At 51.0% G+C, this 17,131-nt stretch overlaps 1 protein-coding gene across 1 annotated transcript; it reads right to left on the minus strand.

Annotated features, from left to right (window-relative positions):
- Positions 1 to 639: 639 nt before the first annotated feature.
- LPAR3 (lysophosphatidic acid receptor 3) lies at positions 640 to 14,445 on the minus strand. The gene is made up of 3 exons (XM_053469473.1): positions 14,367 to 14,445; positions 2,893 to 3,648; positions 640 to 992 (listed from the first exon to the last, which is right to left on the minus strand). Exons 2-3 carry the CDS (start codon positions 3,626 to 3,628, stop codon positions 667 to 669), a joined length of 1,062 nt encoding a protein of 353 aa, XP_053325448.1. The 5' UTR covers positions 3,629 to 3,648; positions 14,367 to 14,445; the 3' UTR covers positions 640 to 666.
- Positions 14,446 to 17,131: the final 2,686 nt, after the last annotated feature.

Raw genomic sequence — 17,131 nt, forward strand, 5'->3', positions numbered from 1 at the left:
CTCCGAGACGGAACGGGACAGTAACATTTTATTTATAAAAATCGCCAGTATACTTCACAACGTTGTACAATAAACAGACACAACATTTAAAACTCTGGCTGGAGAAATGGCCTGTCCCTAGAAGCTTACACTCTAAAGGAACGGCAGGGGTGGTTACACTAGGATTGGTGGTCCAGCCACGCTCACCTATCCGGCAGGAAGACGCTTGCCCCTCAGCATGGGACTACATACATGATACATTGTGTCCGTGGGAAAGGCCACGGCGGGAGGGGGCCCAAGACAAAGAGCTTACACTCTAGTGCTGTTTATACAACCTTTCAAACTGTTTCTGTTATTTCTGTGCTACAATATTTCAGTTTTCCATGCTGTTTGTGTTGACATTAATTTAGGGTCACTCGTCTTTGGCCATTGAAGACTGGGGTCACCTGTGACTGGGGGACACTTTGGCCACTAGTGTTTAAAGTCACATGCTATTGGTCACTGGTGATTGAGGTCACACACCATTGGTCACCGGTGACCGGGTTCACACGCCACTGGTTACAGGTGACCGGGTCCACACGCCATTGGTCACCAGTGACAGGGTTCACACGCCGTTGGTCACCGGTGACAGGGTTCACATGCCATTGGTTACAGGTTACCGGGTCCACACGCCATTGGTCACTGTGTTCACACGCCATTGGTCACCGGTAACTGGCTACCGAGCTCCTCCAGATACTGACAGGTGGTGTCATTGCTTTTTGTGCTGTGGACTGTTGAAGGCACGCGGGAGGAACGTCGCATTCCTCTGTTATAAAGGAAGCAGCAGATCATCCTCTTGAATGTCCTCCACATTTCCTCATCTTTATAGGAGTAAATGATGGGGTTTATGACAGAGTTCATAAGGGCAAGAAGAAGGAACCATCTTTTTACTTGCTGAACACCACATTTAGTGCAGTTTAGGCCGTCGAGAAGCAAAACTACCATTCCTGGCGTCCAGCAAATGACGAACGCACCTAGAGAGGGATGACAAGGGTTAATGTGAGCTGGCAAAATTAATGGCATCCGTTCCACTGCAGGGCCCAACTACCCCCAGAGGCCCCCCCCAGCAACCCAACTACCCCCAGGGATTGTGTCCATTTAACCTCTATCTTAACAACAATAATAATAATTAGACTTGTGAATTCGGTTGATGCCAGAGGAGGCCCCTGCAGGCGCCCAATAGAGTCGCCCACACAGCCCTTTAACTCCTGACGGCGGAACTTGACGCTCCAAAGGGGTAAAGGTCCGTGTGGGCGACTCTATCGTTCGTACGGATCTCTAACTCATGGAGCGGGGAGACCAGTGGTCTCCCTCGGCCAAGTTGCGGCACCAGGTTTTTAAAAGTCTGTACGTGCGACTCTATTGGTCGCCAACAGGGGGCTCGTCTTCCATCAACCAATGAAGTGCAATTAAGTCTAGTGACAACGGTCCAGGTTCTGGGGGCATTTGCCGGATTCTCCATCTGGTTTATGTTGCTCAGCTGGTGATACCGGGTGATTTACACACAATGCACATGACACACAAAGAGTTTCACAAGAACCTGCGCGCCCGGAAAAGCGATGACTGTTTATAAATCCTGCTAAAGGGGCTGTAAAGAGAGGAAGCAAAGCGTTTAAATCCCCTCACTATAAAGCAATAAACGGACCCCTCCTGGTAGGCAAACACCGACATCAAATTATTCTAACCCTAAGTATAAGCGCGTCCGAGCAGGGTTCTCTTCTCTTAACAGAACAGTCTTAATCGTGTTAAAGTTATTTTCAATTTTAAATAGTTTCGTTAAATATTTTACCTGTCCCCTGACAGCGCTACGTAATCTGTTGGCGCTATATAAATGAATGTATTGTTGTAAATATAATCTTTAGTTGTTATAAGCCATCACTGGCCCTTTAATGAGCTTTACCAGGTGCGCTCCAGAGTTTTGGAGGGGGTTCCTGGTGTATTCATGACCCCGCGTGACACAGAGCAGCTGGCGGGGTCCCTGAATGCAGTGTTGGGAAGATGTTTATTCGAGCCGCTCACACGTTACTCTCCGGATGTTTGAAACACGAGAGCCGCGGCAGTTTATGGCGAAAGAGACTTCTGTCCTTTTCTACAAAGACTCACATGAAAAGCAAACTGAACAGGTCCCGACACGAGGGATAAATACCCAGGAAACACCCTGCGCCTGTGAAACAAAGTGCTCTGTCTGAACGGGCAAAGCCACTGAGTCAGCCGCCCCCAAAACACACCCCACACGCACATTCATACCCACTGGGCCCCCAGCATTACGTCTCCAACCACTACCCTGTACCCCAACCCTGCACAGCCCTCAGTACATCTGCTACGTACGCCGACACGCCGCAGCAGGGGCTCAGTTAACGGAGATTGAGGATATTTACTAATTAGACTAAAACTGAAGCGAAATATTCCTTTGCTTGGCAGGTGAGAGCAGAAGCGTGACTGTAAGATCGCAAGCGGGGCCTTTTGTTTTAAGTATTTGTGTGCATTGCTTTTCACGTTTTGTGTAACAGTAGAAGGAAGCCAATTCCATGTGCAGTCCGTGCAGCAAACACGGCTCGCTGTACCAGGACCGCATCCCAACTGACGTGCCGCCATCTTTCATGAAACGTTTAAAGTTAGACAAAGTAAGAGGAACAGTGAGCAGTATCTGGCGAGGGCCGTGCGTAAGCTGTGCAGACCCCTTTACCCATCTAACTATTCCCAGCCGGCGGTGCCGGTGAAACCTTCACTCAGGTTTAAGTCCTAAGGGCGGAACGGGGTGGGAAGTGGACACAGCTAATGCTACTCCTTAGGTCAAAAGGCTGCCGCGGGGCCCCCAGCAATCAACTGCGTTACCCGGGCAGTCCCTTTATTCATTCTTAGGGAATTTCTTACCTAGCACCGTCATGACTGTCTTCATTAGTTTGATGGGCGTCCTTCTCCGGCTTATGGAGCCAGTGGTGTGTGGAGACAGAACCAAGGTTTTCCTCTGGACATACATGTAGATTCTCAGGTAAACGATCAACATAATAGAGAAGAGCACAAGGTTGGACACCGTCCAGAAGGTTAAATAACTCCGGCTGTAGACGGGGGCCAAGGAGGAACAGGTCCTTAGGCTGCAGATACAATTCCAGCCAAAAGCAGGAAGAGCCCCCATAAAAATGGCCACTGCCCAGATGAGCAGAATCAGGCAGGTGACCCTCCGCTTGGTCAGGTTGCTGTGAATCTTCATTCTTACGATGGACATGTGTCTCTCCACAGCGATTACCAGCAGATTTAACAGAGAGGCGGTCATGCTCGTGTCTAGAAGACCTTGGCGCAGCAGCCATCTGTGGACAGTTAGAGTCTTGGACACCGGCCCCGTATGGAACATAAGGAAGACATAGGCAATCCCGGCAAAGAAGTCGGCGGCCGCCAGGTTAGCGAGAAGGTAATAGAACGGAAAATGGAAGCGCTTATTTTTAATGACGGCTGCGATGACCAGCAAGTTGGAGACAAAAATGAAGAGACAACAACAGGCTCCAAAAGACAAAACGACGATGAGTTTGGTCCCCGACCAGTCGTCCTCTGTCTGAGAGTTACTCTGATTGTAGAAAAAGTCCATGAGTTTGTCGTAATGACAGTGGTTCATCCTTACGGGCGCCACGCGTCCTGGGGACACAGAGAGAGCGTTAATCAGTATTACACCAACACTTTGCTGCATGTGATTGCGACCGATGTCTAACGAAATTATAACCCACGGTAACCGTTCAGAGCGGGTCCTGGGAATAGAAACACTCAATTTTTTACAAACATACAAATTCATCAATTGCCTGGAGAGCGGGGTATTTACTCTATGACGTCACACATTAAATCCTATGGTTGTTTCAGGTGAGGAGCTACCAACATTTAGCTCTGAAGAAGCCAAGCCACTGGGAAGATCTGAGCTGCATATTTCAGAGAAGAGAAAGATGTAAAAAAAAGGGTGGAGAAAGAAAATATTCACAAAACGACAACACTCATCCGCACGTAAAAACAGACATTTTGCGATGGCCGCGTCCTTTTAACTCTCCTGTTTTAAGTTTCTGAACCTTTCCGTTCCTCTGCTTCCTATAAACCCCAACGGAGACTTTGGGACCCTACTGGGGGATTTCTAAAAACTACCTCTGCAGCAGATCAAATTCCCTGCATCTGAGTATGCGGGGGGCATTCTCTGTATCTGAGTAAAGATCTGCGGCGGGGGGCATTCTCTGTATCCGAGTAAGGATCTGCGGCGGGGGGCATTCTCTGTATCTGAGTAAGGATCTGCGGCGGGGGGCATACTCTGTATCTGAGTAAGGATCTGCGGCGGGGGGCATTCTCTGTGTCTGAGTAAGGATCTGCTGCGGGGGGGGGGCATTCTCTGTATCTGAGTAAGGATCTGCAGCGGGTCGTGTTCTCTGTATCTGAGTAAGGATCTGCGGCGGGGGGCATTCTCTGTATCTGAGTAAGGATCTGCGGCGGGGGGCATTCTCTGTATCTGAGTAAGGATCTGCAGCAGGTCGCGTTCTCTGCATCTGAGTAAGGATCTGCGGCGGAGTGCATTCTCTGTATCTGAGTAAGGATCTACGGCAGGGGGCATTCTCTGTATCTGAGTAAGGATCTGTGGCGGGGGGCATTCTCTGTATCTGAGTAAGGATTTGCGGCGGGGGCTTTCTCTGTGTCTGAGTAAGGATCTGCGGCAGGGGGCATTCTCTGTATCTGAGTAAGGATCTGCAGCGGGTCGTGTTCTCTGTATCTGAGTAAGGATCTGCAGCAGGGGGCATTCTCTGTATCTGAGTAAGGATCTGCAGCAGGGGGGCATTCTCTGTATCTGAGTAAGGATCTGCGGTGGGGGGGCATTCTCTGTATCTGAGTAAGGATCTGCAGCAGGTGGCATTCTCTGCATCTGAGTAAGGATCTGCTGCGGGGGGCATTCTCTGTATCTGAGTAAGGATCTGCGGCAGGGGGCATTCTCTGTATCTGAGTAAGGATCTGCAGCAGGGGGCATTCTCTGTATCTGAGTAAGGATCTGCGGCAGGGGGCATTCTCTGTATCTGAGTAAGGATCTGCAGCAGGTGGCATTCTCTGCATTTGAGTAAGGATCTGCTGTAGGGGGCATTCTCTGTATCTGAGTAAGGATCTGCAGCAGGGGGCATTCTCTGTATCTGAGTAAGGATCTGCAGCAGGTCGCGTTCTCTGCATCTGAGTAAGGATCTGCTGCGGGGGGCATTCTCTGTATCTGAGTAAGGATCTGCGTCGGGGGGCATTCTCTGCATCTGAGTAAGGATCTGCATCGGGGGCATTCTCTGTATCTGAGTAAGGATCTGCGGCGGGGGCATTCTCTGTATCTGAGTAAGGATCTGCGGCAGGGCGCATTCTCTGTATCTGAGTAAGGATCTGCAGCAGGGGCATTCTCTGTATCTGAGTAAGGATCTGCAGCAGGGGGCATTCTCTGTATCTGAGTAAGGATCTGCGGCGGGGGGCATTCTCTGTATCTGAGTAAGGATCTGCAGCAGGTGGCATTCTCTGTATCTGAGTAAGGATCTGCGGCGGGGGGCATTCTCTGTATCTGAGTAATGATCTGCGGCGGGGGGCATTCTCTGCATCTGAGTAAGGATCTGCAGCGGGGCGCATTCTCTGTATCTGAGTAAGGATCTGCTGCGGGGGGCATTCTCTGTATCTGAGTAAGGATCTGCGGCGGGGGGCATTCTCTGTATCTGAGTAAGGATCTGCGTCGGGGGCATTCTCTGTATCTGAGTAAGGATCTGCAGCAGGGCGCATTCTCTGTATCTGAGTAAGTATCTGCAGCAGGGCGCATTCTCTGTATCTGAGTAAGGATCTGTGGCAGGGGGGCATTCTCTGTATCTGAGTAAGGATCTGCAGCAGGGCGCATTCTCTGTATCTGAGTAAGGATCTGCGGCGGGGCGCATTCTCTGTATCTGAGTAAGGATCTGCAGCAGGGGACATTCTCTGTATCTGAGTAAGGATTTGCGGCGGGGGGCATTCTCTGTATCTGAGTAAGGATCTGCGGCGGGGGGCATTCTCTGTATCTGAGTAAAGATCTGCGGCGGGGGGCATTCTCTGTACCTGAGTAAGGATCTGCAGCAGGGCGCATTCTCTGTATCTGAGTAAGGATCTGCAGCAGGTCGCGTTCTCTGCATCTGAGTAAGGATCTGCGTCGGGGGGGATTCTCTGCATCTGAGTAAGGATCTGCGGCGGGGGGGGGCATTCTCTGTATCTGAGTAAGGATCTGCAGCAGGTGCATTCTCTGTATCTGAGTAAGGATCTGCAGCAGGTCGCGTTCTCTGCATCTGAGTAAGGATCTGCTGCGGGGGGCATTCTCTGTATCTGAGTAAGGATCTGCTGCGGGGGGCATTCTCTGTATCTGAGTAAGGATCTGCAGCGGGGCGCATTCTCTGTATCTGAGTAAAGATCTGCAGCAGGTGGCATTCTCTGTATCTGAGTAAGGATCTGCAGCAGGGGGCATTCTCTGTATCTGAGTAAGGATCTGCAGCAGGGGGCATTCTCTGTATCTGAGTAAGGATCTGCAGCAGGGCGCATTCTCTGTATCTGAGTAAGGATCTGCAGCAGGTCGCGTTCTCTGCATCTGAGTAAGGATCTGCGTCGGGGGGCATTCTCTGCGTCTGAGTAAGGATCTGCGGCGGGGGGCATTCTCTGTATCTGAGTAAGGATCTGCAGCAGGGGGCATTCTCTGTATCTGAGTAAAGATCTGCGGCGGGGGGCATTCTCTGTATCTGAGTAAGGATCTGCAGCAGGGGGCATTCTCTGTATCTGAGAAAGGATCTGCAGCAGGGGGCATTCTCTGTATCTGAGTAAGGATCTGCAGCAGGTCGCGTTCTCTGCATCTGAGTAAGGATCTGCTGCGGGGGGCATTCTCTGTATCTGAGTAAGGATCTGCGTCGGGGGGCATTCTCTGCATCTGAGTAAGGATCTGCATCGGGGGCATTCTCTGTATCTGAGTAAGGATCTGCGGCGGGGGCATTCTCTGTATCTGAGTAAGGATCTGCGGCAGGGGGCATTCTCTGTATCTGAGTAAGGATCTGCGGCAGGTGCATTCTCTGCATCTGAGTAAGGATCTGCGGCGGGGGGCATTCTCTGTATCTGAGTAATGATCTGCGGCGGGGGGCATTCTCTGCATCTGAGTAAGGATCTGCAGTGGGGCGCATTCTCTGTATCTGAGTAAGGATCTGCTGCGGGGGGCATTCTCTGTATCTGAGTAAGGATCTGCAGCAGGGCGCATTCTCTGAATCTGAGTAAGGATCTGCGTCGGGGGCATTCTCTGTATCTGAGTAAGTATCTGCAGCAGGGCGCATTCTCTGTATCTGAGTAAGGATCTGTGGCAGGGGGCATTCTCTGTATGTGAGTAAGGATCTGCAGCGGGCGGAATTCTCTGTATCTGAGTAAGGATCTGCAGCAGGGCGCATTCTCTGTATCTGAGTAAGAATCTGCGGCGGGGGGCATTCTCTGTATCTGAGTAAGGATCTGCGGCGGGGCGCATTCTCTGTATCTGAGTAAGGATCTGCAGCAGGGGACATTCTCTGTATCTGAGTAAGGATTTGCGGCGGGGGGCATACTCCGTGTCTGAGTAAGGATCTGCGGCAGGTGGCATTCTCTGTATCTGAGTAAGGATCTGCGGCGGGGGGCATTCTCTGTATCTGAGTAAGGATCTGCGGCGGGGGGCATTCTCTGTATCTGAGTAAAGATCTGCGGCGGGGGGCATTCTCTGTATCTGAGTAAGGATCTGCAGCAGGGCGCATTCTCTGTATCTGAGTAAGGATCTGCAGCAGGTCGCGTTCTCTGCATCTGAGTAAGGATCTGCGTCGGGGGGGATTCTCTGCATCTGAGTAAGGATCTGCGGCGGGGGGGGCATTCTCTGTATCTGAGTAAGGATCTGCAGCAGGTGCATTCTCTGTATCTGAGTAAGGATCTGCAGCAGGTCGCGTTCTCTGCATCTGAGTAAGGATCTGCTGCGGGGGGCATTCTCTGTATCTAAGTAAGGATCTGCTGCGGGGGGCATTCTCTGTATCTGAGTAAGGATCTGCAGCGGGGCGCATTCTCTGTATCTGAGTAAAGATCTGCAGCAGGGGGCATTCTCTGTATCTGAGTAAGGATCTGCAGCGGGGCGCATTCTCTGTATCTGAGTAAGGATCTGCAGCAGGGGACATTCTCTGTATCTGAGTAAGGATCTGCAGCAGGTCGCGTTCTCTGCATCTGAGTAAGGATCTGCGTCGGGGGGCATTCTCTGCGTCTGAGTAAGGATCTGCGGCGGGGGGCATTCTCTGTATCTGAGTAAGGATCTGCGGCAGGTGGCATTCTCTGTATCTGAGTAAGGATCTGCAGCAGGGGGCATTCTCTGTATCTGAGTAAGGATCTGCGGCGGGGGGCATTCTCTGTATCTGAGTAAGGCTCTGCGGCAGGGCGCATTCTCTGTATCTGAGTAAGGATCTGTGGCGGGGGGCATTCTCTGTATCTGAGTAAGGATCTGCGGCGGGGGGCATTCTCTGTATCTGAGTAAGGATCTGCGGCGGGGGGCATTCTCTGTATCTGAGTAAGGATCTGCGGCAGGGGACATTCTCTGTATCTGAGTAAGGATCTGCGGCAGGGGGCATTCTCTGTATCTGAGTAAGGATCTGCAGCAGGGGGCATTCTCTGTATCTGAGTAAGGATCTGCAGCAGGGGGCATTCTCTGTATCTGAGTAAGGATCTGCAGCAGGGCACATTCTCTGTATCTGAGTAAGGATCTGTGGCGGGGGGCATTCTGTGTATCTGAGTAAGGATCTGCGGCAGGGGGCATTCTCTGTATCTGAGTAAGGATCTGCAGCAGGGGGCATTCTCTGTATCTGAGTAAGGATCTGCAGCAGGGGGCATTCTCTGTATCTGAGTAAGGATCTGCAGCAGGGCACATTCTCTGTATCTGAGTAAGGATCTGCAGCAGGTGGCATTCTCTGTATCTGAGTAAGAATCTGCGGCGGGGGGCATTCTCTGTATCTGAGTAAGAATCTGCGGCGGGGGGCATTCTCTGTATCTGAGTAAGGATCTGCGGCGGGGGGCATTCTCTGTATCAGTAAGGATCTGTGGCGGGGGGCATTCTCTGTATCTGAGTAAGGATCTGCGGCAGGTGGCATTCTCTGTATCTGAGTAAGGATCTGCGGCGGGGGGCATTCTCTGTATCTGAGTAAGGCTCTGCAGCAGGTCGCATTCTCTGTATCTGAGTAAGGATCTGCGGCGGGGGGCATTCTCTGTATCAGTAAGGATCTGTGGCGGGGGGCATTCTCTGTATCTGAGTAAGAATCTGCGGCGGGGGGCATTCTCTGTATCTGAGTAAGGATCTGTGGCGGGGGGCATTCTCTGCATCTGAGTAAGGATCTGCAGCGGGTCGTGTTCTCTGTATCTGAGTAAGGATCTGGAGCAGGGCGCATTCTCTGTATCTGAGTAAGGATCTGCAGCGGGTCGAGGCCCCTGGGAATTAGCGTAGCTTAATGTACAGGGCACATGTATGAGTGGGGGTTGGTGCGTAGTGATTGGTGGGTGTATGGCGTGGGGGCGTGCATGTCAGAGTGTATATAGGGGTGTCCTATAGGTCCAGGGTCATTGCCATTTTAATAGCCGGCTAGCTGTCACTTCCCTCCCTCCCTCCCTGTATTTGTATTTTGTCATTTTCTTTGTCTCATTTTCTTTCTTTGTCACAGCAGGCGGGTGTCGTGTCCTTGCCGGTCAGGAATTGGTGTGGCTGGATATGGAAGGTGGTGTAAGGACGGAGGGCGGGTCTCAATCCTCCCCTAACCTCTTGTGGTAAGGTCTATGACATTGGTCGTGCCCACCGAGCTTATGGTCGGCTGGTGGTCAGCACTGGTAGATGGCAGCGCAGGGAGCTGTTTGGTGATGCTGGACGAGGGGGGAGGTGAGTACCTCGGTGGTTTTAAGCAGTGAAGCCGGGCCGGCAAGGACGGAGTTAATTAATCTGTGTTAGCTCTTGGCTGTTTGTGTATGTTATTTATGGATAATGTTGTTTATAAATATGTTTTTCTCCAAAATATAGGCTAACATGGTTTGTGTGTTATGTAATAAAAGCTGTGGCCTGTTTTCATCCATAACTCTGTTGTCCGCGTATTATTTGGTAAGTGGTGGGTGGTTGGTTAATGGGTGGTGTTGCCCGGAGCACTATGCCCTCTACTTCATACATGTTCTCTGTATCTGAGTAAGGATCTGCGGCGGGGGGCATTCTCTGTATCTGAGTAAGGATCTGCGGCGGGGGGCATTCTCTGTATCTGAGTAAGGATCTGCAGCAGGGCGCATTCTCTGTATCTGAGTAAGGATCTGCGGCGGGGGGCATTCTCTGTATCTGAGTAAGGATCTGCAGCAGGGGGCATTCTCTGTATCTGAGTAAGGATCTGCAGCAGGTCGCGTTCTCTGCATCTGAGTAAGGATCTGCGGCGGGGGGCATTCTCTGTATCTGAGTAAGGATCTGCGGCGGGGGGGCATTCTCTGCATCTGAGTAAGGATCTGCAGCAGGTGGCATTCTCTGAATCTGAGTAAGGATCTGCGGCGGGGGGCATTCTCTGTATCTGAGTAAGGATCTGCGGCGGGGGGCATTCTCTGTACATGAGTAAGGATCTGCGGCGGGGGGCATTCTCTGTATCTGAGTAAGGATCTGCGGCAGGGGGCATTCTCTGTATCTGAGTAAGGATCTGCAGCAGGTGGCATTCTCTGTATCTAAGTAAGGATCTGCGGCAGGTGGCATTCTCTGTATCTGAGTAAGGATCTGCGGCGGGGGGCATTCTCTGTATCTGAGTAAGGATCTGCGTCGGGGGGCATTCTCTGTATCAGTAAGGATCTGCGTCGGGGGGCATTCTCTGCATCTGAGTAAGGATCTGCGGCAGGTGCATTCTCTGTATCTGAGTAAGGATCTGTGTCGGGGGGCATTCTCTGTATCTGAGTAAGGATCTGCGGCGGGGGGCATTCTCTGTATCTGAGTAAGGATCTGCGGCAGGGGGCATTCTCTGTATCTGAGTAAGGATCTGCAGCAGGTGGCATTCTCTGTATCTAAGTAAGGATCTGCGGCAGGTGGCATTCTCTGTATCTGAGTAAGGATCTGCGGCGGGGGGCATTCTCTGTATCTGAGTAAGGATCTGCGTCGGGGGGCATTCTCTGTATCAGTAAGGATCTGCGTCGGGGGGCATTCTCTGCATCTGAGTAAGGATCTGCGGCAGGTGCATTCTCTGTATCTGAGTAAGGATCTGTGTCGGGGGGCATTCTCTGTATCTGAGTAAGGATCTGCGGCGGGGGGCATTCTCTGTATCTGAGTAAGGATCTGCGGCGGGGGGGCATTCTCTGTATCTGAGTAAGGATCTGTGGCGGGGGGGCATTCTCTGTATCTGAGTAAGGATCTGCGGCGGGGGCATTCTCTGTATCCGAGTAAGGATGTGCGGCGGGGGGCATTCTCTGTATCTGAGTAAGGATCTGCGGCGGGGGGGCTAATATAAGGAGAGAGATCAGGGGGGGTTAATATAAGGAGAGAGATCAGGGGGGTTAATATAAGGAGAGAGATCAGGGGGGTTAATATAAGGAGAGAGATTGCGCTTCAGCCGCACTAAAACAAAGGTTTACGTTATAGAAAGACTGGACTGGACAGCTTTAAACGGCGTCCAGGTCATTGTTTTAAAGATTCTCCACTAAACGCATTAAACGTGTTAACGAGACTAAAAGAAAGAGCCAACCAGGACGGTACGTCGCAGGAGTTGCGCATGTATTCAAGAAGGTAAATCATTCTAAAGCTGAGCTTCAGGAGGCGAAATGCAGGGAGTTCTATAAATGAGGATGAAGAGTAAATTCTCTTCAGTCTTTACAGAGGAAGGCGAAGGAACCAGAAAAAGAAAATGCAACGCGTGAGAGACGCGGATCTTTACCGTTCTACCCGCAAAAGTAAAAACGCTAAATCACTTAACGGATCGCTAACAACAGCGACAGACCCCGAAGACTGCGAGCTGGCAGGTTGAGCCCCACACCACAAAAACGTTTGCAGGGAACACTCAGGCAGCTGCAGATCAGTAAGTCTTACGTCAGCGGCTGGGAAACAGAAAGGATGTTTAAATATCTGCATGTAGATGGTTTACAAGGACAGCGCGGGGTTAAAACACGGAGATCCGTCAAACTAACACCATTTATTTATACAAAGAATCTGCAGGGTTTGGATGGGAATCAGTTGAATGGATGAGGCGACGACAGGAGGCAGAAGGTTGGGGTTAATGGGGTTTAATCAGGGGAAGGAAATGTTACTAGCGGGGCCCTCGAGGGTCAGTAGCGGGGCCCAGACCTTTATACATTTTTATTAGCGGCGTTAATGATGACGTCTGTCTCTGCAGATGATCTAAAGCCCTGCAGCGGGGGGGCCGTTCCTGGGAGAACAAAGCGAACGGCGACGGATTTAAGTAAATTAGGAGAATGGGGGAGAGCGCGGCAGCTGCAGTTTAATGTTAGAAGAATGGGGGAGAGCGTGGCGGCTGCAGTTTAATGTTAGAAGAATGGGGGAGAGCGCGGCTGCTGCAGTTTAATGTTAGAGGAATGGGGGAGAGCGCGGCGGCTGCAGTTTAATGTTAGAAGAACGGGGGAGAGCGCGGTGGCTGCAGTTTAATGTTAGAAGAATGGGGGAGAGCGTGGCGGCTGCAGATTAATGTTATAAGAATGGGGGAGAGCGCAGCGGCTGCAGTTTAATGTAAGAAGAATGGGGGAGAGCGCGGCAGCTGCAGTTTAATGTTAGGAGGATGGGGGAGAGCGCGGTGGCTGCAGTTTAATGTTAGAAGAACGGGGGAGAGCGCGGTGGCTGCAGTTTAATGTTAGAAGAGTGGGGGAGAGCACAGCGGCTGCAGTTTAATGTTAGAGGAATGGGGAGAGCGCGGTGGCTGCAGTTTAATGTTAGAAGAATGGGGGAGAGCGCGGTGGCTGCAGTTTAATGTTATAAGAATGGGGGAGAGCGCGGTGGCTGCAGTTTAATGTTAGAAGAATGGGGGAGAGCGCGGTGGCTGCAGTTTAATGTTAGAAGAATGGGGGAGAGCGCAGTGGCTGCAGTTTAATGTTATAAGAATGGGGGAGAGCGCGGTGGCTGCAGTTTAATGTTAGAAGAATGGGGGAGAGTGTGGCGGCTGCAGTTTAATGTTAGAAGAATGGGGGAGAGCGCGGTGGCTGCAGTTTAATGTTATAAGAATGGGGGAGAGCGCGGTGGCTGCAGTTTAATGTTAGAAGAATGGGGGAGAGTGTGGCGGCTGCAGTTTAATGTTAGAAGAATGGGGGAGAGCGCGGTGGCTGCAGTTTAATGTTATAAGAATGGGGGAGAGCGCGGTGGCTGCAGTTTAATGTTAGAAGAATGGGGGAGAGCGCGGTGGCTGCAGTTTAATGTTATAAGAATGGGGGAGAGCGCGGTGGCTGCAGTTTAATGTTAGAAGAATGGGGGAGAGTGTGGCGGCTGCAGTTTAATGTTAGAAGAATGGGGATGAAAAAGGAAAGATTGAATTCCCTAAAACTATTGACTTTCCGCTTTCTCACGCAGGATCCTCCGGACACGAAATGCTAATCAGCGTAACATTAAACCTGACGCATTTCACTTATTTTATGCCTTAAGTGAGGTTTCAGATTCTGTATTTCCCTTTTTACTGATTCATGTTTCAGTGGAAAACCCCTAAACTGACCCCAAAACACAGAACTTCATATTACCGACCCTAAAAAGAGGGAACCTCATGTTACTGAACCCAAAACCAGAGATTCTTATATTACTGACCCCCAAAACACAGAACCTCATATTACTGACCCAAAAAACACAGAACCTCATATCACTGACCCCCAAAACACAGAACCTCATATTACTGACCGCGCAAAAAGAGGGAACCTCCTATTACAGACCCCAAAGAGAGGGAACCTCCTATTACAGACCCTAAAAGCACAAAACCTAATATTACTGACCCAAAAACCAGAGACCCTCATATTACTGACCCCCAAAAACACAGAACCTCATATTACTAAAACCAAAACCAGAGACTTATATTTCTGACCCAAAAACATTGAACCTCCTATTACTTGTCCCAAAAACAGAGAGCCTCATATTACTGACACCCAAAACACGGAAACTCATATTATTCACCCCAAAAACAGGGAACCTCATATTACTGACACCCAAAACACGGAAACTCATATTATTCACCCCAAAAACAGGGAACCTCATATTACTGACACCCAAAACACAGAAACTCATATTATTCACCCCAAAAACAGGGAACCTCATATTACTGACACCCAAAACACGGAAACTCATATTATTCAGAGACCCAAACCGACCAGAAAGGAGAAAAAAAACTCACCACAAGCGCCTCCTGGCAGTCAGATGCCCCCCTTTGTCCTGCAGGTATTGAGCACTGGGGCAAGTGGCAGCATCGTGCCAGAGGAGCCCGAGGAACAAACTACTCTTCCCCGTCTGAACCGGCGTGTCCGCAGTGAGCAATGGTACCGAGTATGTATTCAGTGTATAATGGTACCGAGCGTGTGTGCAGTGTGTGTGCCGTTATTGTGTGTATGCGAGTGTGCAGTGTGTAATAGTACGGAGCGAGTGTGCAGTGTGTATTGGTACAGAGCGAGCGTGTGGTGTTATTGTGTGTGTATGCGAGTGTGCAGTGTGTATTGGTACAGAGCGAGCGTGTGGTGTTATTGTGTGTGTATGCGAGTGTGCAGTGTGTATTGGTACGGAGCGAGCGTGTGGTGTTATTGTGTGTGTATGCGAGTGTGCAGTGTGTATTGGTACGGAGCGAGCGTGTGGTGTTATTGTGTGTGTATGCGAGTGTGCAGTGTGTATTGGTACGGAGCGAGCGTGTGGTATTGTGTGTGTATGCGTGTTGGATAATGGTACGGAGCGAGCGTGTGGTATTGTGTGTGTATGCGTGTTGGATAATGGTACGGAGCGAGCGTGTGGTATTGTGTGTATGCGTGTTGGATAATGGTACGGAGCGAGCGTGTGGTATTGTGTGTGTATGCGTGTTGGATAATGGTACGGAGCGCAGGAGCTGGTTGAGACTTGCCGGCAGATTGTCTCATCCCAGTAAGAGCCGCTCTCCCCACCCAGATAAACTCATCCCACACTCTGCATGTGCAACGCACTATTACCCAACACAGCTCTGCCGAGTATCCCCCACGTCACACACACGCAAACTATTATGCTACACGCAAGGCCTTTTTAGGCTCCAAATTGTAACCTGTAGCATGAGCGAGTGCGGGGGCCGCGGACCCAGAAGAAGCGTAGATTAGGAAAGAGGTTTTTTCGGGGGTCCCCCGAAAAACACGGAAACGCTCTCGGGTGGGTAACACAGACTGAATGACAACGGAGATCAACGATAACGGGATCCTGGGGTCCTCTGCTAGTGACGGCCCCGATGCCTCGGCCCACCGTGATCCTCCCTTCTCCATGCAGATCGCAGTAAATGCAGAGACGCAGCGCTCCCCCGGCAAGCATTCTGAGACAGGAGCGAGGGGTCCGGAATACAACCTTTTCTACACATTTAGTAACAATGTTGCCGGGTGACCGATCCGCCCTACGTTTCCGTGCAAATTTCTCCTAAAAACGTAGTCAACATAGAACCCGTCGGCAGATCGGCCCCATCCGGCCCCCGTCTAATCTCCCGTTTCTCCCGCTGTAAAGACTCAAACCTTAATCAGTGGTTGGTCTCGTCTTAGATTCAGCAGCCGTATGTCTATGCCATGCATGTTTAATACCCTCACTGTATTACCCTCTACCGCCTCTGCTGGCAGGCTGTTCCACTTATCTACAACTCCCTCAGTAAATACTTCCTTCCATCCCATCTCATCTCAGCCTCTGATCCTCTAGCGTTAGATTCCGGTCTCTTGTTGTAACTTTTCTCCTCCTTTGAAATAAATTTCCCTCCCATCCTTTATCCCTTTGTGGATTTAAATGTCTCTCCCAACCCCTCTCTCTCATCTCCCAGTCTCCTTCTCTCTCTCTCCCAACCGCTCTCTGTCATCTCCCCGTCTCCTTCTCTCGCTCTCCCATCCCCTCTCTCTCATCTCCCCGTCTCTTTCTCTCACTCTCCCATCCCCTCTCTCTCATCTCCCCGTCTCTTTCTCTCGCTCTCCCATCCCCTCTCTCTCATCTCCCCGTCTCTTTCTCTCGCTCTCCCATCCCCTCTCTCTCATCTCCCCGTCTCTTTCTCTCGCTCTCCCATCCCCTCTCTCTCATCTCCCCGTCTCTCTCTCCACCATCTCCTCTCCCCCAATCCTGCAGGTTTTCCTGATCATTTTTATCGCCTCTTCTGAACTCTTCCAGAATGTTAATCTGCTTTTGGATGGGGGGTCTCCAGAACTGTCCCTGATACGGTACAGAAAGTGCCGCTCTCTCCTCCTTTACCCAGGGGCCTCGTAGCTTCTGCCCATCTCTGACAACTAATTGCCATTTTACTGAAGAAGGCAGTGGATGCAGGGAACAAACATCCAGCAGAGGCGACCACAGACATGTAAAAGCTAAACGAGTGCTGCTGAGAGAGACTGACATGAAACGAGAAAGGAAAAGGAGAGAGGACGGCTTCCTCTGCAGGCTTCTCTACGCCGCGTACGCGGGACGCTCTGCACGCAGGTCACGGACGGGAAGCGTTTGATGGAGAATCACCAGTTTTACGGCGGCTCAGGATCCCCCCCCCCCCGAAACGTCCCTCGCGGAGAAGAAGATCGAGCCATTATGTCTTTAAATAATATTCAACGTTAATGGCTTTCATTGTCTGTTAAAGGCCGGCATCCGCCTGCAGGCTGAGCAAGCCTCGACGCGCCCTCCCTCCATCGACGCCCTCCCCCCCCCCCCATCGCCGCCCGTCAATACACGTCCCCTGCCAGCCGCTCGCACGTAGTTATAGGGGAGAGACCTGCGCCCCCGGCGGACGATCCTGGCGGTTATTGGAAGGTCAGAGGGCTTCGTCGAATCGCCAGTGCAGATTCCACAGCACGGCCTGTTATAGGCTCCCTCTATGCATTCAAAAGCATCACTTAACCATTTAGCAGCCACCATGGCTCAGAGATAAGGACGGAATAAATATCACATTTATGGTGAATAAAGGCGCAAATTCTTAAT

Source organism: Spea bombifrons, chromosome 6 (assembly GCF_027358695.1).
Source record: "Spea bombifrons isolate aSpeBom1 chromosome 6, aSpeBom1.2.pri, whole genome shotgun sequence".
Lineage (NCBI taxonomy): Eukaryota > Metazoa > Chordata > Amphibia > Anura > Pelobatidae > Spea > Spea bombifrons.